Source organism: Gopherus evgoodei, chromosome 7 (assembly GCF_007399415.2).
Source record: "Gopherus evgoodei ecotype Sinaloan lineage chromosome 7, rGopEvg1_v1.p, whole genome shotgun sequence".
Classification (NCBI taxonomy): Eukaryota; Metazoa; Chordata; order Testudines; family Testudinidae; genus Gopherus; species Gopherus evgoodei.
In genome coordinates, this window is record NC_044328.1 from 15,310,297 (window position 1) to 15,335,757 (window position 25,461).

Here is a 25,461-nt window from a genome sequence, read left to right on the forward strand (position 1 = left end):
AGAATATCTTTATCTTGGAGGTCTATACTGCTGCCCATCACCACAGTATCTGAGTGCCTTCCGTGTAAACTCAACCGCAATGGTGAAGTCCGTAGTGCACTACATAAAGTCTCTGGCACCTCTCCCTTTTTGGGATCAAAACTGTGTTTAGGATGGTGTCGGGGGGTTGTCTTTGTGGGGTTTGTGTAGAAATAGGGGCTGTGACAGTATTAGAGCAAAAGAGATGTCAGTGTTCTTAGTGTCATTCTTATGATGGAAAGGCTTTTTCAAAGGAGAAGAATAAAATGAACACTTAATTGGTAACTTGCCTCTACAGCTTTCACAACTCCATATAATAGATACAATTCCAAGAAATAATGAGTATAGCTCACGTGACACATATTGTAAGTGATCATCCAAATCATGGAAAACACATGACTTTATGGGGAAGAATGACACCATTACAGAAAAATAGAATGTCATGAGATTTTTCCACATAACTTACATGCTCAAAGTAAGTAGGCAGTGTTCTTGCAGCTGTCTTGGTCCCAGCATATTAGAGATACAAGGTGGGTGGGTAATATTTTTTATTGGACCAACTTCTATTGATGAGAGAGACAAACTTTCGAGCTTACACAGAGCTCTTCTTATTCCTGGACCTGAAGAAGAGCTCTGTGTAAGATCAAAAGCTTATTTCTCTCACCAACAGAAGTCGGTCTAATAAAAATATCACTCACCCACCTTTTCCCTCTAATGCCCAGTGTAAGTACATTCTTTCTCACATGTAGCTATACAGGACCACAATAACTAGAGATGGAGGGGATCCACCAGATCAGTGTCCTTACAGTGTAACTATATTTCCAGATTATACTTTCAACATTTCAGAAGTTCATGACAGGTTAAACAGTTTTTGATTTTTAAAAGAAAAAGATCGTTATATTTATGTTTTTATTTTCAGTTTGCCCACTAGGGGCCCCACTTCCAGACAACAAGGAGAGGGGCCCACAGCAACAAAGGGCCTGATCCAAAGTCAGTCCAAGTCAACTGGAATCTTTCCATTGACTCCAATGGGTTTTGGATCAGGACCTCAGACAGGACCTGCTCTTCAGCAGAAGGAGGTGCCACAGAGGATGTCTCCACCGCAGCTGGAAGCCAGGTCTCGGCAGAAGCTGCAGAAGCCACTTTGGTGGCATCCTATGGAAAACATGAGGAAGAGGAGCTGCACTGAGCAAGTGACTGCCTACCTCAGAGGTTCTCAGACTTTTGTACTGGTGACCCCTTTCACACAGCAAGCCTCTGAGTGTGACCCCCACTCTCCCAATACATTAAAAACACTTTTTAATATCTTTAACATCATTATAAATGCTGGAGGCAAAGCAAGGTTTAGGGTGGAGGCTGACAGCTCGCGGCCCCCCCATGTAATAACCTTGCGACCCCCTGAGGGGTCCCAACCCCCAGTTTGAAGACCCCGGGCCTATCTCAACATGTGAGGTGAAGGGAGTGTGAGTAGCTGCAAAGTGGGGAGCGGATCAGACACCTGTTGTGGCAGGATTGGCTGCTGCTGAGGAGGGTAGTGAAGGCAGGAAGGGGATGGAGAAAGAAAGCTGTAGTGACTGGCAGGGAGCTGAATGGGATTGGGAGCTTCTTACTGTAACTGCTGGGGGGAGAGATACAACCAGCTCCAAGTAGCTAAAGAGGGAGAAACAGCCAGGGGGAAAAGGCTGAATGAAGCGCTGTCTCAGTACCTTCCGTCTTTTTATACATAATGACTGAATCTTTTCCCCAAAAGAGAAAGGAAGGGAGGGGAAAGCAGAGTGATACCTCAGTTCCCATTAACTAGGAATTAAACTAAGGTCTTGTTGCTTCCTCTCCTCCCTCTCAGTTTTCCCAGCAGGAAGCCTTTGTCTTACCTCACTGCTAGGAGAGGGACCAGCGCCAGGGAAGTGGAGCAGTGCAAAATAAGATATAAAAATTATGCACTTAAAATTGTTGTTTCACTTGCCACGGTCACTGGAGAGCACTGCTATCTTGAAAAGAGATTCTGTGTGATCCACTGCCAGCCAATGCTTACTATTGGAGAGCAATGACATGGCGTACTGATCCACCACACCCCATCCAAGAATCTCAAAGTGCATCACAAGCTTTCAGCCTCACAACATCCAGGGAAGTGGGTAAGCATTATTACTGGAGTTGTAAATATACAAAGAGATTAAGGGCCTGATCTGAAGCCCAATGAAATCAATGAGAGTTTTTCCAGCAAGTTCAATGGGCATTGCTTTGGATCCTTGGTGACTTGCCCAGGGTTGCACTGGATCACTGCCCGTCAAGAATAGGACCCAGAAAACCCAATGCTATCCCTGGTCCTAACCACTAGATAAAACACCCTCCAAATCTCCTAGTAAAACATTTTGTTAAGATAATATAACAACAAGGAAAGTGAATGACCCAGCCCTCCAGATCTTTACTCACATGGGTTGTCTACACAAGCAGTCCCCACTGAAGCCTCTTTAAGACTACTCACATGAATAAGGATTAATTACATGACTAAGGCAAACATTTGTGCACATGAGCAGTCCCACCGAAGGCAACGTGATTATTCACATGCATAGTTATTCATGTGTGTTTGCAGGATTAGGACCTACAGGCTTGGTTCCTAACTTTCCAAACAATTTCTATTCTAAGTCATAATTTTCTCACACAATTTCATTTGCTGCTGTTATGCCTTAAGACAAAGGCAGGGGGACTTGCCATTGATTTCAGTGAGGGAAGCAGCGAGCACACTGACTTCAACCGTGCAATCAGATCTACACAGTTAGACCCTCCATGCCAATCCCACCCTACTCAAAGTCCACTGAACTTGCTATGAAGATCAGTCCATCCCATTTCTTAAAATGAGAAGAAAAAAAAGGTTCTTCTTTTACTTATACAAAAAATAGAAATAAAAGTTGCAAATAAACATGGACATCTCAGAAAACAACATTTTCAGCTCAAGAAACAATACTGATAAGTGATAACAATGCAGTTGCTTATCACAATTGAAACAAAGCAATCAACCTTGCATTTAAAAGAAGAAAATGAATAATTAAGGACATCAAATCTAGAACTGCCAGTTGCTCCCAAAACTACTATTCTTTCTCCAGTGTTAGCAAAATATAAAACACAATAAATAATCCTGTTGAAAGAGAAACTTTAAAAGTATATAACTTATATTCACATCAATAATCACATTGATCTACACCAAATGCAAGAATACATGTACATAACATAACAATTAATTTGAAAAAAGGTGTGTCATTGATTTTAAATACATATAAAACTTTCTTGTGAAACAGTAATTGTAAGTACTTTACCAAACCTTCTGCTGTCAGTATTAACTAACAATTCCCATTTAGCCGTAGTCTTTAAAAGAGAAATGTTTAGATACCAAAATCAAAAATGGGTACGTAAGAAATCACCAACATCCATGGGTCAGAGGTAAGGCTTCTTTGCTGTGATAAAATATGAATTTAAGACAGCTGTGTTTATCATGTCAGTAGTTTAATATTTATAGTGTCCTTACTTGGGTTTTTTATTAAGTAATGCAGCAGATTATTATGATGTTATATTTGTCACTTAACAACTCAGTCTGAATTTCTTAGCAAGCAAACAGAAATCTGTTGCTATTTTTAAGAACCAGATCTTTTTAGTTCAGTTTACTGAATTAGTTTTACATTAATTTCTCTCCAGGACCTGATCTTTCAAGAGCTGGTACATGTAAGGATCATGCTCGAGAGACTTGGCAACTAGCTGATACTAAAGGTTAGATTTCTGCCTTCTGGTTATTCAAGTTACTAAGCAATTCCTCAGTAGCAATTAGCAGATCCTCTGCCTGCCTGCAAGTCTAGAGCCGTGGAAGGTCAAAGTCCTTCTGTTTTTCTGAAATTTCAGTACTCCTAGCTGGTAGCCATGGAATCTGCCAGCCAGCATTCTATTTTTAAAGAAAAGATCATTTCTAATGTAAGAAGTCAGCTACAAGAGGACATACATGAATACTGAAGATATCCATGCAGTACAGTATTGGACATGTTGGGAGAGGGATGGAAGACTTCAAAATTGACCTGCATCTTGGGTCAGCATAGCACAAAAACCATCATTGCCTATTCTACACTCTGATCCCGCAATGTGACCAGTTTAAGTGGTTGCCTGCACCCGCGCCGAGCTCCACTGACTTAAATGAGACTCTGCAGGGACATATGAGCCCACTAGGCAAACCACACTGAAAGTCTGGAGCCCTAGGGTGAAATCTGAGCAACATTGATGTCAGCAGGAATTTTGCATTGATTTGAATGAAGCCAGACTTTCACCCCTAGATCCTTGCAATTGGCTCAGTTATCTAGCTATGGGTCTGATCCTGCATCCACTGACATCAATGGCAAAGCTCCCATTAACTGCAATGGTGCAAGATCAAGCCCTAGGTGAGAAAAGACAATTTATTTTTCACTTAAAGTAAGAGAACAGTCTTTCTGAGCCAAATATTAGACAGAATGGCTTAATACATTTTAACTCACTTAAATAATCATGGGAGATTATTTATCCTAGATGTCTGGATGCATCAAAGTTTACTTAATCATCGTACAGTGAAGTAAGCCACTTTCACTGCTTAGCCAAAAATTCCTTTTTTCTTGACATGGTCATTTTATGAAGCACTTTAAAATGTTACAATTTTAGTGAAAATATCAAATTAAAAATTAAGTATTGTCCAAGAAGGAATCACATAGCATTTGCTACATTCAACGTAAAGAGAAAGAGGCCTGCCATCAACATAGGGATCCTCCTCCTTTGTTTCTAGACAGACGGGCGTTAATAGGAGATTCATTTTCAAACAGCCAAGTAATTACTTTCCTTTTCCCACTACAGTACCATGTCCCATTTGGTCTCAAAGAAACAGCACATATACAGCAAACACAATGAAAACATACAGTTTCCCCCCTTTTTTTTTAAATAAAGGTTTATTAAAATTTAAAGTACTCCAAATTAGCAATCCCTGCTCTGTGAAAGCCACACAAGGAAAGGGAAATTAACAATACCAAACTGTATCAGAGATACTGTATTACGTATACTGTTTCTCGAAAGGTATCTGTCTCATTCCCTTTTCCACTGGCAGGGTGACAAAACACTGCCCATGCTGATGCACAAAAGTAGTTCCTGTGTGATTATCTATAGCAAGTATTCATAAATATTTATTCAATCTCTGACTTTAAATGCTTCAGTGCTGCATATTAAGTATCTATGGCGCGGGGGTTAGGTTGACTGTTAAATTACCTTGACATCTTTAGTTCTATTCTGTTTTGTTTTTTTAAATAAAAAGGTGACCTACAAAGGAAAATAATCGGGGCTGTGCCTTTTTCACTCCATTACGAGGCGTAAACCAGGCTGGAAAGGAATTTTTTTCAGGAAGAAGTGGGGGGGGAGCAGATTATTTGAATATTAGGAATGTCAGTCTTATTTTGCTGGATAACTCACTGGAGATCTCAATGTTGATTTGGTGTTCTTCGTCACACCTTAACAAGATGGGAGAGGGGGAATTGTTGAATTTTTTACTAAGATATCTTTTCTCCTATTACTTGGGTGCTTGAGTTTTAAAATGTTAGCCAAAAAGTGTTTTAAGTAGCCTGATTTAAAACCACTTCCTCTCTCATTGAGGTTTTCCCTGGTGTCTCCAACATCATGATCTAGTTTTTAATAGAATCTTCCAGGGGAAAACAGGATAGACAAGACCTTAATTTCCAATATAAAAACCAAGCAGCAAAGAATCTTAACATAAAACAAAAAGACTTTCAGGCCTTCTTTAAAGATGTACAAAGGGCACAGATCTAGTTTTCATTTTTCTTTTCAGGTTACTTTTGAACACAGCTGTTTGTTGTGTGATGAACTCTACCTGAATTTCTAATATAGACTAAAATCCTTTTTCCAAGAAAGAAAAATATCTAGCACAGCATCTTCCATATGCACAAAAAATGTACACCTTCATTTAGGGAAATAGCCAATAAACTGTGATAGAAGCACATACACGACTACCTAGCTTTTATATAATGCTTTTCACATGTAAATCTCAAAGCAAAGTAGTTATCTGTCATTATCTCCATTCTACAAATGGGCAGAGATGCAGAGGGGTGAAGTAACTTTCTCAAGGTCACAGTGAGAGACTGGCACAGCAAAGAACAGCAATCAGAATGCCTGACTTCAAGTTCTATGCTCGATCCACTGGACCAGTAGTTCTCAACCAGGGCTCCGGGGCCCCCTGGGGAGCAGTGAGCAGGTTTCAGGAGGGCCTCCAAGCAGAGCCAGCATTAGACTAGCTGGAGCCCAGGCAGAAAGCCAAAACCCCACCACATGGGGCCAAAGCCCGGGGCCCTGAGTCCCGCCACACGGGGCTGAAGCTTGAGCAATGTAGCTTTGCAGCAGGCCCCTGTGGTGTGGGGCCCCTGGCAATTGCCCTGCTTGCTACCCCCTAACACAGGTGCTGGTTTTTATCTGCAGAAAATCAGTTATTGTGCCATAGGTGGGCTGTGGAGTTTTTATAGCATGTTGGAGGAAGGGCCTCAGAAAGAAAAAGGTTGAGAACCCCGGCACTGGACCCTGCTTTCTCCTATTCTCGCTAAGAGCTTGATGTGGCAAAGTCCAGAGCATTTTGACCTTTATCCTGCAAAGAACATAAGCATATGCATAACTTTAAGCACATAAGCAGCCTCGTTAAAATAAAGTTAAACATGTTGTGGTGTTTTGCAGAATCAGGACCACAATGCTCAGCACTAGAGCTAGGCAAAAAAAAAGTTATCAAAAACCAAATTAATTTTTAATTTTGGGGGAATTCTGAACAATTATATTTATTTGCAAAAAATTTCATTTTATTGGGGGAAGGGAAGGAGGAAAGCTTTGACAAAAAAATGTTGATCAGTCCTGCTGGAAGCTCTATGAAGGCAGATATGACTAGTTCTCCTAGACTGCAGGATGAATCACTATGATACCAGGGTGGGGGGAGGGGTTGGTGTGGGAGAGGTAAGTTGGGAGCAAAAGAAGGAACAGAATGGAAAAAATGAGAAAAACTAGCTAGGGAAGAGAGATAGATTTTGTTGGGGGGGCCTGTAAGGATAGGCAAGAGAGGGAGAAGAGAAATGCATTCAGGACAATAGAAGGCAAAAGAGTCAAATAGCTACAGACATTGCTAAATTTTAGTGGGGAAACCAGTTTTGAGTTTCCTTTACTAGACTCTCCATTAACATTTTGCACCATATTTGCAATACGGTTGAAACATATTTCAAAGAGTGAGATCAGGAATGTCCATCTAGCAACTTCCTTCTAAGAAGTAAAATCTATCCCATGTGCGTTAACTGCCAGTGTGGACTGGAAAACTAAAACACACTCATAAAGAAGAGGGAGAACTTTCACTGTTTGCCCACACTCTTCCCTCCATCCCCCCGCAGCTACTTCCCACATTTCTTTTTATTGCAGATATCCACAATAAAACGACTTCCTCATTTACATGGTACATTTACTGAATGGCAAAAACACCACCACACTCCACTTCATTTTAACTAATCAGGTCCCCCCACCCCACAGGCGGCTGTTCATCCACACGTAGTCCAGGTTGACGATTTCACACCACATGGAGAGTCACAGGCACCTTCGCAGAAGCCTGAAGCACACGTCCCTCCTCAGCCAGCCCAGATTGAGCTGGGGTGCCTCCTTCTATCTGTCCCTTCCACCTGGAGCATGCACAGCAAGGGTAAGGGGTCGTGGTTTCCAGGCCCCACAGTGATTAGTCAGGCCCTGTTAGCCCACTGCGGGGTTGGTCTACACAGGCCAGGTACAGAGCCTCCCCACCTGGGTCGACACATTTTGGGTAGTGGGTCTTGCCCTAACACTCTAAAAATAGCTGTGGCTTGGGCTGGAGCTCAGGGTTCTGAAGTCTAGGGAGGACAAGCTTCAAAGCCTGAGCAGCAAACTTGGTGCACTCCCAGAGTCACTGGCTGAGATTTTGAAACCAACTAGGCAATTTAGCAACTAACAATTTCCACTGAAAGGCCGCAGAACTCTTAACTGATTTCAATGGAAGTAGTGTGGCTAAATCCCTGAGTCACTTGGGGATTTCCAATGATTCTGAGACCGCCATTGCTTTACTTCTTACTTTAAGAAGTCCAACCCTGCAATTCTTTGTCCATATGAAGTCCAGGGGAGTTTCACCTTCATCAAGGCTTTAAGATCAGGCTCATCTATAATCTCTAATTCTATTAAAATGAATTAAAAATCTGGAGGGATGACTGATTTCAAAGGCTTTCTTTTTTTAATTGCATTCCTACATTCACAATATATTTTTAGATTTTATTTTTTTTAAATAATATGCATTTCATAAACGGTTCTGACAAATGAGATTCAGACCTGGGAGAAGCAAGTCTTCCCGAGATACTTCTGAATGATTTACTTGGTCTACATTCATATTTAAACTACTTTTACACTGGGTGCTGCTGCATCCACCGTTAAAAACTTCCATAATTTTCTAATGTAGACAAGGCTTAGCTGTGTGATCATTGGGATTTAAATTTACAATACGGGTACTGGAGGCATAAGGCCAAGAAGGATCTTGATACATCCTTGAGGCACGTTTGTCTCACAGCAATCATACACATCACTGCATGTTAATCTTCACCTCTAGCATACAGTTAGCCTTCAGCTGCTACAACAGACAACAAAATTCCCCTTGATATACTTTGACTCAGCTGAAGTCAGTGGACAAACAAAGACTTCCAATATCTAGTACATTAGGTATTAAGGAAACATACTGCAGAGTACAAACCTCCTCTTTCTTTTTGTTGTTTGCTGCTCTAAGATCTTCATATTCACCAATAGCTACAAAAAAGAATTAAAAACAATATTAACATATTTTAATAGTACACTCATGACCTGATTCTATAGCTGCTCCATGCACAGAAATCCCATTGACTTTCATATTCACTCATTTTAAAGCTATTACGATTATCTAATCCATGGGGAGCCAACCTGTGGCTCTCGAGCCATATGCGGCTCTTTAGAAGTTAATATGAGGCTCCCTGTACACACACAAACTCCGAGGCTGGAGCTACAGGCGCCAACTTTCCAATGTGCCAGGGAGTGCTGACTGCTCAACCCCTGGCTCTGCCGCAGGCCCTGCCCCCACTCCACCCCTTTCCGCCTCCTCCCGAGCCTGCAGTGCCCTCGCTCCTCCCCCTCCATCCGCCAGAGCCTCTTGCACGCCACAAAACAGCTGATCAGGAGGTGCAGGGAGAGAGGGGGAGGCATTGCCGGTGGGCAGGAGGCTCTGGGAGCAGCGGGGGAGGGAAGGGGGGACGCTGATGGGGGCTGCTGACGTATTACTGTGACTTTTTGACAATGTACATTAGTAAATTCTGGCTCCTTTTCAAGCTCAGGTTGGCCGCCCCTGAAATCTAACCTCCCATGTTATACAGGCCAGAGAACTGCAGAAGAAGATGTGTCCTAAAAATCAATCAACTTTTTCAACCAACAAGGAGTTAGACAGAATCACAGTGACAGGGATTCATGGTTTTAAATCCAAATTAGAACAGATTATGGATCAGATATTGTTTCAGTGCTGGTGTCTCATGAATCATCCTATCTAAGATACGTTTATGGCTCCCACTACTGTAATCTCTGAGTACCTCACAATCTTTAATGTATTTATCTTCACAACACTACTGTTCTATTAGCCACATTTCACAGATGGGGAACGGAGTCAGAGAGAGCCTAACTTCCATTGATTTAAATTGGGAGTTGGACACGAATACCTTTAAAAAGCTGACCCTTAGCGAGTTGCCCAGGGTCACACAGGAAGTCAGTGAAGAGGGTGGGCATGGAACCTGGTCTTCAGAGTCTCAAGAGAGAGCCCATCCTTCCATCCCAATCATTAATGTGGTACATTACCGGAGAACTAGAAATTCCAGCTTCCATTTTATTGTAAAAAGCCTTTGATTTATACATTTATACATTTATAAACAACATTTGTTTGCTCAAACTGCTGTGCACACAACTTTGCTGAATAGTGGCTTAACCTCAATGCAATGACCACTGTCTTCTTTGACCTATTCCCACCCCCCAGTTTTGTTGTCCCTTCATTGTGTCATAACATATTTTGGTCTTTAAGACAGGGACCATGTGCAATTTATCTGTCTTCTGAGATACCGTGGACACCTTGTGGAAATAAATTCAAGAATACAAAAGGAAATATGATGTAACTCTCAAGGGGGACGCACCATTAAACACAGCAACCAGAGTATCTGATTATTCTAGCCATTGTTTCCACCTTACCCACTTAACCACTCAGTATCTGGCAGTGGTTTAATTTAAGGTGATATTTTTAAACTGATACAGTTAATCCGGGGCAAAAGGATACGTGAACACATATTTCTGTTTAAACTAGATTTATTTCAGTTTGCCTAAGGCCACGTCCAGACTAGGGTATTAAAATCAATTTTAGATACGCAACTTCAGCTACGTGAATAACATAGCTAAAGTCAAATTTCTAAAATCAAGGTACTCACCAGTCTAGATGGCGCGTCATCGATGTCCGCGGCTCTCCGTGTCGATTCCGGAACTCCATTCGGGTTGATGGAGTTCCGGAATCGATGTAAGCGCGCTCGGGGATCGATACATCGCGTCCAGACTAGACGTGATATATCGATCCCCGAGCAATCAATTTTAACCCGCCGATGCCGCGGGTTAGTCTGGACGTGGGCTAAGTCAATTAGGAATGGTCTTTAAAACAAAATAAGAGTGCCCAAACAGCTTTTTGCACCAGTAAACTAAACTGGTTTAAAAACCAATTTAAGTTAAACTGATGCAACTCTCTCTTGTAAACAAGCCCAAAATGGTAAACTTGTTGGCAGTCTGCAAGTGTTTTTCTATCTAAGGTATTTATATATACCCTCTGCCCCCATTACTGTCTTATCTAAGCACTTGTCAATTCTTTTTAATGTATCTATCCTTATAATGTTCCAGTGAGGTAGGGAAGTGCTATTATTCCCATTTTACAGATGGGTAACTGAGGCACAGAGACTTGCCCAAGGTCACACAGGAATTCTGTGGCAGAGCAAGGAATTGAACTCAGGTCTCTAAAGTTCTAGGCCAGTGCCCTAGCAACTGGACCATCTTGCCTCTGTGTGTCTGCAGATTAGCTAACTAGAATAAGTAAGAGCTGACTGGTCATATCAACTGCAAAAGATAATTCAAGGATGCTGGTTTCCTTAAAAGTAGCTTAAGCTATGTCGACACTGCAAGCAGGAGGTGCCACTGCAGCATGTGCGCACAAACACAAACTAGCACTGATCTAGCTAACCCCTTAAAAACTAGTAGCCACAATAGTTCAGGCAGCTACATGGGCTAGCCATCCAAGTACAATCCTGCGCAGATTACGTACTCTGACAACTAGCCTGTGCCACTGTGGCTACACTGCTATTTTTAGCAAGCTAGCTCGCCCAAAGCTAGTTCAGGTATGCGTACACACACTGCAATCACACCTGCCAACTGCAATGTAGTAGATACGCTCTTTGTTAGCCATTTACAGGAGCAGCTGATGAGAGCGTGTGGCAAAAACGAATACTCTGGGCTACAAGAACAATGAATCTAACTCCATTTCCTAACAGAGGTTCTCACCCCCACACCTTTGCTTGGCTGCAAACTGTGGCAACCCCAAAACCACAGTGTCTGTACAGAGCCACCCAGCGCTTTCAAGGAGAAAAGTACAACAAAACCACTGAAAATGTGACCACAAACCACATGTAAACTCACCAGACATCTGCAGATCTGACAAATAAGGAAACTATATGGGAAAAATATACACACAGAGAAAACAGAGCAATAAAATTAAGTTCTCTCTTGGCAAATTTAATATTCTCTTTATAAGAAATTTCTGGGTTTGGTTTATGACCATGAAATAAGAGGTTTGTAATCTCAGTAGACCCCAGCCACAAATGTGAAAATAAAGGTTCTTGTTGTCTTAGTAGGTCTAGCTGTTTGGAAAATGCTAACGGTTTCTAGGTATATTTAAGGACAAGGCTTTGGAGGAGAGCCAGGAGCAGTGGAGCTGCAAGTTTTTGCCTGGAGCTGGAGCTGGAGCGAAGCAGGAGCACAGCTCCAAAGCCCTGTTTAAGGATAATGCAAACTAGGTACTTAGGACTTAAAATGACTGGATACACAAACTAGTTTTAAGCCTGGAATTCCTACTGCGTTCCATCCTACTGTTTTGTTAGCCCCATACACAAAAAATCAATCAATCAAGAATTCTTAGGCCATGATCTTTTATTGTCATTAAGAAGTTGCCCCCTTTTCCCTGTTTTAATACACCTGACATGGACTCAGAAGAACCTTGTTTCATATTAAGATCTCTATTAACATTATATGGATGACAGCCTCCAGAGGAGACGTGTAGGCATCTTTTACGGAATCTTTAGTTGAAGGGTTCTTAATAAATCTCTTCCCTAAAGTAGCTCAACAGTACAAGCTTTCTTTAGAGGTGACTTCACAAAAGTTTAAAAAAGTGGATCTATGCTGTGAATCAGATATTTGGTTAGAGTAGAACGAGGGTGGCACTTAAAAAGTATCCGATGAAAGATGCAACAACCTTTTCCTTGTCGCGCCTTCATGCAGGTTTTTGTTTTTTAAGCATCGAGTATAAAGTCCATACTGTATGCACTTGGATACCAAACAAAGGTCAGTGGCATTCCTAACTCAAGTTAGCCAGGATCAGACATCTAGAAGATTCACTTAACTCTAAAATTCCACATGTGACTGATAATCATCTTCTTATAATTCAACAATTTATTGGGTAAACTCATGACAATTAATAATAGTACCACATACTTACGCAGCACTTTGTTTAAAGTCCTGTACAGATACTAATGACAGGCAGGCAGAGAACAGATTATAGAAGGAGAACAGAAACAGAATGGTGAAGTGATTTGCCCAAACCCTCACAGTTAGTCAGTGGCAGAGCCAGGATTTTATTCTAGTCTATTAAGGTTCTTGTACTATAGCACCATTGTGGTACCTGAGCCCTTCAAGAGTTCCTGGCGCCCAGCCCTGTGCTATTTTATCCTGATCATACAAAATGTGAATTAGAGTATAGTAGAACATCACTAGTCTGCACAAAGAAACTGGTGCTCTCTTCCCAGTAAAGCGCCACATTATGAACAACCGTGGTCAGAAGAGGGAGAAAGTGGTGACGCTCTACCCAAACTACTCCCATAAAATTCTAGAATAGTTGAATGAAAGACTCAGCAGTGTAACATCTTATCACTGTACATGGTCTATATTGTAAACATTAACTTTCAGAATAACCACCTCACATATCGTTTTTATGTATAATAGGGATATATCACATTTCTTATAGTTAGTGTCATTCTGATTTCTGTTATACTAATGTAAATAAGGATTAGCTAATGGACTTAAATTAGTGTAAAAATCAGTGAGATCACAATGATGCCTATTGTTCCTGGCTAGTTATTTGCAGACTCAGGAACACATGACTGCTTTGGTTCAAGTCTGCAAAAATACCGTGGGGCCACCAGAAGAGTGCAGATATGCTGGCTCACCACCACCCTGCTGAAAACACCTCCTCCAACTCTATTATTATTATTTAAAATATTCAAGTCACAAATTATCAAAATGATTGAACAAGGTACATTTTTTGCCTACACACTGATACTATGTTCACTTGGTCCCAAAATTCAATTGTTCACAATGGATCTCACGAAAACGTGTATTAGCGAGGTTCTACTAGGCTGAACTTTAGCAAACAACTAAAGCAAAAGACAAAAATATAAATGTAGTGGTCACCGTTTTACTGATAATGAGGTTAAAGATACGTTTTCCCTGGAACTGGGTGTGCTAACAGTAGATCATTATTTGATATTAATTTATTACACAAATGCTAAAAGTGGATTTATTACTGGAGCAATGTAATAAAAGCAGAAGTATGCGACGATGAATTTGCTTTACAGTTAACATTAGACAGACACACCTATGTATATTACATAAAAAGTGCTCTAGTAGTGCTCTCTATATCACCCTTTTATATAACTTTTTGAAATGTTCACCTTTTGGGCCAAAAATTTTCATGCTTAATCTCAGCCTACAGGTGTAATATTTTCTGTTTGAGCAAACTCCATTCAGCTGATTTTGAATAGATGAAAAATCCCCATTTTAATGTTAAGACTCTTTCTCCCTACCCAACTCTTGGACAGTTTGCAGTTTTCTGGGTTAAAAAAGTCTTTATTGACAATTAGGTGTGTATAGGGATTGGGTGAGATTGTTATAAATTCACTTTCATGGGTGAGTGGTAATAACTTGTGCTAGTACCATTTACCATCATAGCCAACATCACTATGGACTGAAAGTTCCCTTAGTAGAGTCAGATCCTCAGCTGGTGTAAATCAGCGTGGTTTCACTGATTTCAGAGGAGCTACACAGAATTATCTCAAGTTGGGATCAGCCCCTATGATCTGACATGCTCTTAATTCTCCAGCAGGAGGGAGCCGCTCTCTAATTTATAAAGCTTCTAGCACATCCAAATGCTCAGAAGACAGAAAATACAACAGAATTTGTATCGTATTGTATTGTATTGTATACAAAATGGTAGTAACTTTAATTCTGTCCCCTTTTAAATATGCATAATAATGCAGTCTTTCATTACCTAATACCTCAAAAATATTATCTTATTTTTTCTTGCAATCTTTAGATGCACTAATGCAAGTTACTCTTCGCTAATGCCAGACAAACACCATATAGAACATACACGGTAAAATGTACTCAGACAATATGAAGTTATAATAAAGAAAAGCATTATGTGTTGACATACACAAACATGTACAACCCTAATTCTAAGCGGTCAGTCCAACAGAGTCAACAGGAATCTTGAGGGCTGTTTGCAGGAGTGAAACCCATGTCACTATTAGCTGTTTCATTCATTTAACCTTACTCTAAATATTTTATTAGTATCTCATACAATAAAATATTTCCTACATGGAAACACACACATTTATGTCAGCATACAGAAAAATTCAGTTTCCAGCTTACTTGATTGTGAAGTTTGAAATATACTGAGATCTTAGAAATTAACAGAGTACAAGTATTGTATACAACAAATTCTTGTGTGAAATAAAAGAAAAACATACTCTACAATATTTCAAACACTGTCAGTGAAAGTAATATTTGATCTTTAAGGATGTTCGAGGATATATCACATGAAAAAACAAGCCAGCAAAACTTACACACAGTAAAACAGGAATCATAAGCCATATAAGCTGTTAATGCAACCTACTGTATTCCTCTGAGACAGCTTGCAAGACATACCACTGAATAACAATGTTACAGTGTCAGTGTTCAAAGAAAACAAATAACCTAGTTAAGTGTACTGTGCATGCATGATCATAAATCAGAAAAGAAGTTATATAGGCAGTCCAAGTCAACAAGAATCTTCTAGTATGGTAAACATAAAATAAAATATTATATTACATACAAAAAACAACACTGGAAATGTTAAGGTTGCTAAGATGCACAGGATAGCCTATATAAGGATACACCAGCAACATTTATTCTGGCACTTCCTTACTTCTGAGTTCTAGACTTTGTAAACTTACATTCCTTTAATGTATTTTTGGTATGTCATTTTCTAGATTTAAAAGACACAAAGCAAACTGAAACAGAAATTCTACCATGTGGAACTATATTGATTCCCACACGGTTCATCGGCAGAGTTAGAATCTTTAGGTCTACACCACACACCTCTTCCACTTGAACTAATAGAGTAACTGACGGCAATAGTAGGCTGTCACCTTCTGTGTAGGCTTGCACTGGCAGGGGGAGGAGACACCTCGAAAGTGGGTTTTTAGCTATTTGTTGACAGAAATGGAATACAGAGATTCTGGAATCCTGGGTTCTATTCCAGTTTCTGAGAGGTGTGCGCTCAAGCAGTTACAGACCCTTCTGCACGTTCCCCTCTATGCCTGCCTGCCGCCACCCTGTCTTCATCCAAATCTTCACTTCCCACTCTAGGCTACACATGCCAGTCCCAGCCTCCTACCTCACCATTACCACTCTTCTCCCTCGCCACTCTGCTTGGCCCTGGCTTAGGGTTGCTAGGTGTCTGGTTTTCGACTGGAACACCAGCTCAAAAAAGGACCCTGGCAGCTCCAGTCAGCACACTGACTGGGCCGTTAAAAGTCCGGTTGGCGCAGGGCTGGCTGGCTCCCTACCTGGCTCCACGTGGCTCCTCAGAAGCAGCGACATGTCCCTTAGCTCCTAGGTGCATGGACAGCCACGGGGGCGCTGCGTGCTGCCCCTGCCCCAAACGCCGGCTCCACAGATCCCATTCATCGGGAACCATGGTCAATGGGCTCTGCAGGGCCGGCGCCTGTGGGCAGAGGCAGTGCATCTAGGAGCAAGAGGGAGATGTCGACGCTTCCGGGAAGCTACCCAAGGTAAGTGCCACCCGGCGCTCGCACCCTGCCCTGTGCCCCAATCCCCTGCCCCAACCCTGAGCCCCCACCTGCACCCAAACTCCCTCCCACAGCACACACCCCAAACTCCCTCCTGCACCTCAACCCTCTGCCCCAGCTCAGAACCACCTCCTGTATTCCACACCCCTTGGCCCCAGCCTAGAGACCCTTCTTGCACCCCAAGCCCCTCATCTCTGGCCCCACTCCAAAGCCCACAGCCCCAGACGGAGACAGAGCCCCCCCTGCACCCAAACTCCCTGCCCCAACCCAGAGCACACCTCCCACACCATGAACCCCTCGTTTCTGGCCCCACTCAAGTGCCCACACCCCCAGCCCAGAGCCTATATCCTCTCCCACAGCCCCCTCCCACAACCTGAAGCCCCTGTCCCCACCTCCCAGGCTCCTCCTACACCCCAAACCCCTCATCCCCAGCCCCAACCCAAAGCCTGCACCCCCAGCTGGAGCCCGCACCCCCTCCTGCACCCCAACCCCCTGCCCCAGCCCAGTGAAAATGAGCAAGTGAGGGAGAGCGAGCAATGGGGGGGATGGAGTAAGGAGGGGTGGGGCCTCAGAGGAGGAGAGAGGCAGAGGATAGGGCAAGGGTGTTCTGTGTTTTGTGATTAGAAAGCTGGCAACCCTGATTCAGAGTTCAAAGCTGATTGTTTCCGCCTTTCAGCCTGTGTGCTAGTATGGGATACGACGGGAGCACAGGAGACAAAGTCTCCCTCAGTTCCTGTGCCTGGCACCACATCAGTCCTGGATGAATGGAAGAAGCAATTGCAGGAAGAGTTCTGCTCAGTCCCTGGTGCCCCAGGATGGAGAACACTCAGTACAAACAAAATCTTCAGTATTCTACCCATCAAATTCCAACAAGTGTGAACTGCAATTTTCGGAGTCTCATTAGTTGGCCTCATTCAGGTGGATTTTCAGAGAGACAGCAAAAAAAGCACACTGCACCACCCCACCCTGCCAAATTTCAAGTCCTTGTTCCAAAGCATGCAGGCACTACAGCTTTTAAATGAAACTGTTTTGTGGGTTGTTGTTTTTTTTAAATGGGCAAGTCATATTTTTTCCTTATCTCATTTTGAGAAATGACTGAACAGTTTTTGCTGAAACTTTCCAAAAATTCAGTCTAAGGCAGATACCAGGTATGGAAAATTAGGCTTTACAAAGTAATAAGCAACCAAAACCAGGGTCTTACAATGGAAAGTGTCGGGCAACATTAACAATAGGTGTCAGTACCTACTCCAACTAAAATCACACTCTAAAATGTTTGTGTGTCTAATGTTTCACATTTCCCAGCTTGCAAACATTCAAGTAACTTCAATGCTATTTTCGTGTACGTTTTTGTATTTTTATTTTAAAGAGGTTCGAATGACCTCCACAGAATAAGGCTGAGTGTCCTTCCATGTCAAATCAACCAAGGATTCCACTTAATCAGAGTTACTAGGTTGAAATGGTCATTTAATCAGATGTTAAATAAAGCTGTCAAGGAAAGCAAAGCTAGTCCATCATCTGCTCCTCTAGATGAATACCTAATCTACACCCAAAAAGGTCTGCAGCAGATCCAGCACATACTGGCAAGGGTGCTTTTGCCAGGATAGCTTAGACTGGTTCTCTGAATGAAATAAGCTACACTAGCAAAAGAGTGAGTCTCACCAGTATAAATGTGTCAACACTAGCGCTTTTGCTGGTATAGAAATGATGTTTAAATAAATAAATCACTCGCTTACCCAACATTACTTAAGCAGGAGAAGCTTTATGTGCAGACCTGCCCTACGGAGGTGATGGTGTTGTGCTTGCAGGAAAGCAAGAGATTAGATCCAAGAATCAGACTGGGTCTGTCCCACAGCACATTTCTCAAACAATAGTACCCCACCATAGTAAAACAAGTGTAGCAAAGATAAGAACTGTTAATCGCTGTTAGGGCATAAAAGGAGGATAACAGAGGCTCTACTTTATGTTCCCTCTTCTCTTCCAAACTCCACAGAGTCAACACCTAAAAGGGTTTCAGGTAAAGATGGGTAGGTGCGGATCCCATTAGAGCCATAGATAGCCCACTGGATTCACACTTACTACTGCCAGAAAAACAATGTCATGCTCCCTATGAGCGCTCTTGCAGGGTAGATTTGTGTGAGTGCACAGTGGGCAGCAACATAAGCAAAACTCATGTAGCAGCCATACTTTTGCAGGGGAAAAGAGAAAAAAACAGCACAGAGAATACACTATAAAAATGCCAATCATCCACAGGACTTGATCCTCCATTCTGTACAGATCTCGAGGATCCATGGGGCTGGGAGGCCTCTGCCACAGCCCCCATAAGCCATCCTCTGAGAGGAGATTTAATTGGGAGCTTCCATGCCGGTTTACCTTGTGGAGTTTCTTGGGGTCTTGCCCTATCCTATGGTTTATAGCACAGAAGGATACAACACATAGCCCAACCAGTTAGAGAACATTTCTGTAGACAAATAAGTAATTAGAAACACATTGCTTTTTGTTCATATGTGGGCCTCACCGTATGGTTAGCTGCTTCAGCTAGAAAGAATGGTCAGTCTGCTAGCAGATAATAGACAAACCCCTTCAAAAGTCTGAGATTACCCTACATGTGACCAAAAAGAAAAAATCAACACACAGAATCTACAGAATTATGGGTGCCAAGAATGGAACGAGAAAACTTATGACTCCTCTATGAATTTGCTTCATTACAAAATAAAATGGTCAAAATCCAGAAACATATTTGGTTCACATGTGAGCAGATTTTTCATCCAATCTATACATTTCTCAATGAAACACGGGCATTTTCCCACCTCTCAGATTGTTTGTTACTCTCTCTAGTGGTGATCTCTCTCCAGATATCACCTCAAAAAGAGGTGATCGTGCATCAGGCAGTAGCTTTTCCTGCATAGATACAGAACCAATGGGTCCTGATCTTAAAAGGATAATGAAAAAAAAAATACTTAAACCTGTCAGAATAGAAGATAGGGAAGAAAACTGTCAGAATAATGAATTAAAGGGATCCTCTGCAACCCTGTGTGTAAAGAGAGAGAACCATGAAATACTGTGTCTAATGAGATTAGCGTATTATGGATAAGAGTTCAATTTAGGGCTGGTCTACACTGGCAGGGGGAGGGAATCAATCTAAGATATGCGTAGCTGAAGTCGAAGTATCTTAGTTCGACTTATCCGGTCGTCTTCACAGCGGCAAGTCGACCATCGCGGCTCCCTCGTCTACTCAGAGATATGTCCTCTACCAAGGATGAAAATGAATTTGTCAGGTTGCATTAAGAGTTTGCAAGTGGCATATGTTTATGGTACTACTGAAAGATAATCCCATAGGATTAGTACAGAGTCAGTTCTTTGGGAAGCGTATGGTTCTGCTCTGTTCAAAATTACCTGGGATATTTTTTTTTAAACAGATAATTTTTGGATATATTCATAACTATCCAGATGCACTGACAGCTTGGACATGAGAAGTGAAATGAATCATACTTTTGGCAAATATGGTATTAGCTAAGACTTATCAGACAGATGAAGAAAAGCATGTAATATAAACTGATATTTAAGATGAGATGGTGAAGATAGAGGTAAACTACAACAGTTTGCAAGGCCACCAAGAGACTTAATGGCTGTTTTCATTCAGTGGTCAATAACCCTTGGTATTTTAAGTGATTGGCTACACTGTTATCCCTTTAACTTTGATGGCAAAATAACATTTGGCTAATGGAGCCAAAGCTAACCCAAACCCATCTTTTGATCAAGTGATAAAGCACTATTATGATGCACTGGCTAACCCAGTTTGGTATGGTACCTAAGATTACCACAATAGACAGTTTTTTTCTGCAGACTGCAGTCCGACTACCTGCTTTCATAGGAACTTTGAGTGCCATTTAATGGAGCTGCGGTGTTGGAGAATTTTCTGGAATATCAATTATGGTAAACCCGGGTAACATATATAGCAATGACTCTGAAAAAGACTTGGGAGTCATGGTATATAATCACTTGAACACAAGCTCCATGTATGATGCGGGGGCGGGGAGAGCGAATATGATCCATGGGTGTATCAACAGGAGAATATCAAAGAAAGAGATCATATTACCTCCATATTTGGCACTGATGTGACTTCTATTACTCTTGGGGGGATTCTGCGGGACTTCGTGCCTGCAGAAAATGCCTCCCCTCCCCCTGAATTCCAGCGCTTCCCTGCAGAAAAAGGCAGGTAATTGCAGTGTAGACATTCAGGCTCTGGCTCTAGGACCCTGCAAGGTGGAAAGGTCCCAGAGCTTGGGCTGCAACCCAAGGCCAAACATCTACACTGCAATTAAACAGCCCCTGAGCCCGAGTCAGCTGGCACGGCAGCCACAGGTGTCTAACTGCAGTGTAGAGATACCCTATGAATCTAAATTTTTACATTTATAGCAGACCCTGCTATACCTATTCAAATCACTTAATTAAGTTCTTTACAGGCTCAAACTAGTGAGAATACACTACATCCAGAGTTATCTAGATTGAAATCATGTTTCTCTAAGGTTGTGGTTTTCTAGGTGGAGTTTGCAGACCTATGTCTAACAGGTCTGCAAAAGGTTACCACCAACACAGAACAGTGATTTTCAACCTGGGCGTGTGCACGCCACGTCCAAGATTTCCAAAGGGATCCACACCTCCATTTGAAATTTTTTGGGGTCCGCAAATGCAAAAAGGTTAAAACCACTGCTCTAAGGCGTTCACGCTTTATATACTAGGCAACAGAGCAAGTCAAAGAATGGTCAGTATCAAGTAGGGTGACCAGCAGCAAATGTGAAAAATTGGAACAGGGGGTGAGGGGTAATAGGAGCCTATATAAGAAAAAGACCCCAAAACCGGGTCTGTCGCTATAAAAATCAGGACATCTGGTCACCCTAGTATCAAGTATCCCAGATGAAATACAGAGACCTTGGAAAATCCACCAGCTATTCCCCGCTGGTGAGAGGGAAACATAGCTTCCACAAAAACAGCTCCAGTGTCCCTATTGCCACTCCCAGCTTTACCAACCAAGATGGGAGGTTTAGTTATCTGGTTAGTTCACACATCACTTAAGATTTTCATACCCTTGGAAAAAAAACCATTCTGGTGGAGGCTCAATATCATGGGGCACGAATGGGGAGGTTTGCTGAATGTTTTCCACCCTTTCAAATCCACAGGAGACTCTTCAGAAATCCTACAAGAGATTGCAATCTAACACCATTCACCACTGTTTAACTGAAGAGAGGACTTTTGACCAAATATGTACCTCTAACCTATAATGAAATCAGACCCCTGTGCTAGCAGCATTATGTTTAGAGAAATACCATTACCCACTCCTATACAAAAAGTGTCAGTAAGATTTCAAAACATTTATTCTAGTTACATGTTGCCTGCAGTTCCTGAGTGTCCCTAAAGCCAGCTTCTCTCTATCATCTGAGGAAAGTCATAAATGTCTAAAACGGTTCCCCTTTTTCTCTTATCTGCAATATTAATGGGACAGTGTTAGATTAAAACTTTATATAAAAAGGAAGCAAGTTTAGTTATCTGTTTAACAATACTTATAGTTCATTACAAATAAAAACCTAAATAATAAAATTTTAAAAGTTATTCACCTTTGGCATTTCCCAGAACTTAGACATGTCAGTAGAACTTTACAGGCCCATGTCCTAGTAAAATGCTGGAATTTGTCAGATGTAAACTACAAGGGAATAAATGTTTAAAAATATTTTCCATTGGGATATTTTTTCCTTTAAAAAAAAAACCCAAACTCACATAAGCGTGGCAATATTTCTATTGTTGTTAGGTTTTGTAATAGCATAGTAAAACTCCTACATTTAAAGACAAATGTATATAATTTAGGATAAACTATCACTCTTCATATGCATGTGACAGTGTCTCATTCAAGAATAGATACGCATCTAGGGCAGCACATACTTGAGCCATGATATCTTTTCAACAACTTATTTCCTGGAGTGCCATGAGCTCCATTAGATGTTTAACAGTGTTATGGTTGTCCGGCCCGAGATCCCTGGACATCAGGGTGAAATCCTAGCCCTATTCCAACCAAGTCCAGTAAGACCAGGATTTCCCCCCAAGTGTCTGCGAGGAATACTCCAAATGCGTAGTCATTTCAGTGATTGTTGGTATTTTGGAACCAACGGTGCTGATGGACAGCTGTGAGGACGAGTTGTTTAGAATAACTATCTGAATTTGTATATTTGGTGTTGAATTACAGAAATGTGTCCACTGAAGAATCATGAATGAACACTTATTAAACTTGTTCACAGGCTAGAATACAAGTTAGAGCAGCAGCAGATCCAGCAGTTGGGTTAGTTACTGGGAAATTAAAAATAAAACAAAAACAACAACACTTCTAAAACTATCTGAAGTCTTAGAGCTGATGCTCAAAAAAATTCAACTGAATTTTGGTTAAGGATCCACCAAAGCTTCTGCTGTACAGTGGAGGAGAGGAGGTCAATTTATACATCAGACTAAATTCATACACAATGTAAGCACCCATACCAATCACCAGACCTACCCCATTCCCACTCAAGAAAGGAGAAAATTGCATCATACTTGTTCAAACGAGGTTCCCCAGGGTCCAAGAGACAAAGAAAGGGTTGTCTTTTGTTTTTTTAAAAATAACCTGGTTTTAAACTAGCTCATGGCCTTCTTCGTGGTTTAACAAAGGGACAGGATCCCTGGTCCACAGAGGGCCTCAATCCTTACGGTAGGGTTGGAAGTATTGGGCCTACTGAGGTCCCATAAGCTTGTTCTAAATTGAAACTCTGATGAACTTGCAATCACAATGCATCTCCTTGGAGGGGGATTTGAAGGACTGCTCCTGCTAGAATCCATAGGGTTGGGGTGGTCTCTGGTAAACTCATTAGAATGCATGTAGTTTCTTTTGTTGTTTTTAAGGTTTTCTCTGTAATGCTTTTTTACTTTAGAAATAAAGTAGGCTTGCCTAGGAAGCACTGTGTGGCAGTTTAAAACTGTAGCAATTACACCTATTAACCATATCTGAAGAGAAAGCAAGCAGGTGTCCTTAGGCAACCTGTCTGTGTTGGGAATAACACAGTGAAGGCAGGAACTATGAAGCCGGAAATACTGGGTCAGCAGGGACAGACATGTGGGTCTCCACCTTGGAGGGCAATAGCTTAGGAGTTGGAAGTCTGAGAGCAAGTGCCCTTGTTGTATGACTGAGGGGAAATACAGGTGTAGTTGCTCTGAACTGTGACAATATGCATTTAAAGACCTCAACATCTACAGAGCTGAAGCACTGGATGCCTTCACGAAAAGCAGAGGATAGCAACTAAAGCATGAGAATCAAACTCATTTGGTAACAAGGGCCAAATGCCATTTTCAATTTAACCTGGGACTCTATGCCACCCAAGGCACATGAGAACACACACTGATGTCAGTGTGAGGTTTGCACCCAGATCAAGAGTGGATTATAATTCTCATTCAGTGAATGAACTTTTAGTTGTCATTATCTGTTCAGTACTTAAACACATCCCACTTTGCTCAGGGTGACAAGTGACTCTGGATGTTAGTTCAGAAATGGTAAGGAACCATATATGGTTTTAGCTTCCCTTAGAAGATTGTTGGGTAGCTGGATTCTTACCACATGAAACAAATAGCATTTCTGCACAGGAAGATTTTGCCTAATGAGCCTTCTTTTGGAAGATATGTCTGGGGTTCATTTTAGGAAATTTCTTTGGGCATTTGATATTGGATTTATTGCACATGATTATTTTTCACTTGCTGGGAGGAAGAAAGAGATAGGTTAACCTATGTACATCTTAAAATATTTCATTATCCCATCAACCCAAATCAGCCGACATCTATTGTTCCGATGCCAACTGCTGACCTAGCTACAACAACCAACCAAGCAAAAATAGGTGGATGCTGGAAGGTGATTATATGCAGTGAATAGGGAAGAGATTAACCATTAGAACTAGACAAGCTTTCACAGGGAGTTGACAGAGAGAGAGTATGGGAAACAAGAGAAAATCACAATTGTTGGAAGGAGAGTAAAACAGGCCTCAAAGTTAGGCCCTCCAGTGACTACCCTCGCTGAAATTGCTCCCTTACCGGCCTCTTTATTGGCTCCACGGTAGAGGCGTGAGGCTGATGATGCCCAAGGTAATTCGTTTGCAGCAGTGCCTTTCTCCCCACCCTTCTTCTCAGGCTGAGTCATACATCAGTGCGCCAGGAGCTGCTCAGGCACACACCCGCCTAGCCAGCGCCTGGCCCCACTTGGCACAGCCTCGCCTGCTCCGCTTGGTTAATGCCAATCCCCGCTTGCAGCCGCGGGGGGGAAGGGAAATGTCCCGCTGCACGTGGGCTCAGCTGGTGCAATTGTTCTGTCGCCCGCCTGACCCTGCCACGGAGCCCGAGGCAGCAGCCGCTCCCTGAAAGGCACCAGCTCATCTCCCAGCCCGCGGCCGCCGCTGCCCGCACACAGCTGCCTTACCTTGCGCTTTCAGGCTGGTGAGACGCTCCAGCTGCTTCTCCTCGTCCGACCCGCTCATGCCGCCGGCTGCGCCCGGAGCTGGACAGGGGCTGCAAAGAGGCTGGGGCCGCGGCCGCTGCCCGGCAGGCAGGCAGGCAGGGGGCTCTGCTGCGCCCGCCCGCCCCGCTCCGCACCTCTCCCCGCCCAGCACAGCCTCACCTGGGAGGGACCTGGGCGCGCCAGACACAGCCCCGGAGAAGCGGCGGTGGCGGCCCGGCCTCCTCCTGCACATGCTCACAGCGCCGCCGCGGGCCCAGTGAGCATGTGCGAGGGCTCTTGGCGCAGGCTGCTGCTGCTGCTGCTGCTGCTGCCCTTCCAGGCGCTGAGCCCGCAGTGCCCCGGGAGCTGCAGGGGCAGGGCAGGGGGGTGAGAACCAAGACAAGGCGCACAGTTGGGAAATAAGGAGTCCCGGAAGCAGGAGAGCTGGGGGAGCAGCAAAGG

The 25,461-nt window shown here is 42.6% G+C and overlaps 1 protein-coding gene across 3 annotated transcripts in view; it reads right to left on the reverse strand.

The window, feature by feature from the left end:
• Window positions 1-25,115, reverse strand: part of SHTN1 (shootin 1) — a 99,631-nt gene extending 74,516 nt beyond the window's left edge. For 2 of the 3 annotated variants that reach the window (XM_030570750.1, XM_030570749.1), the window contains exons 1-2: window positions 24,982-25,115; window positions 8,813-8,865 (exon numbers count right to left, since the gene is read on the reverse strand). In XM_030570750.1, the coding sequence (XP_030426610.1) occupies window positions 8,813-8,865; window positions 24,982-25,039 (111 nt within the window). In that variant the 5' untranslated portion in view covers window positions 25,040-25,115. Of the gene's footprint in view, window positions 1-8,812; window positions 8,866-22,114; window positions 22,201-24,981 lie in introns of those variants that run through there. The other variant, XM_030570752.1, reaches the window with a different exon arrangement.
• Between the last annotated feature and the right edge of the window lie 346 nt (window positions 25,116-25,461).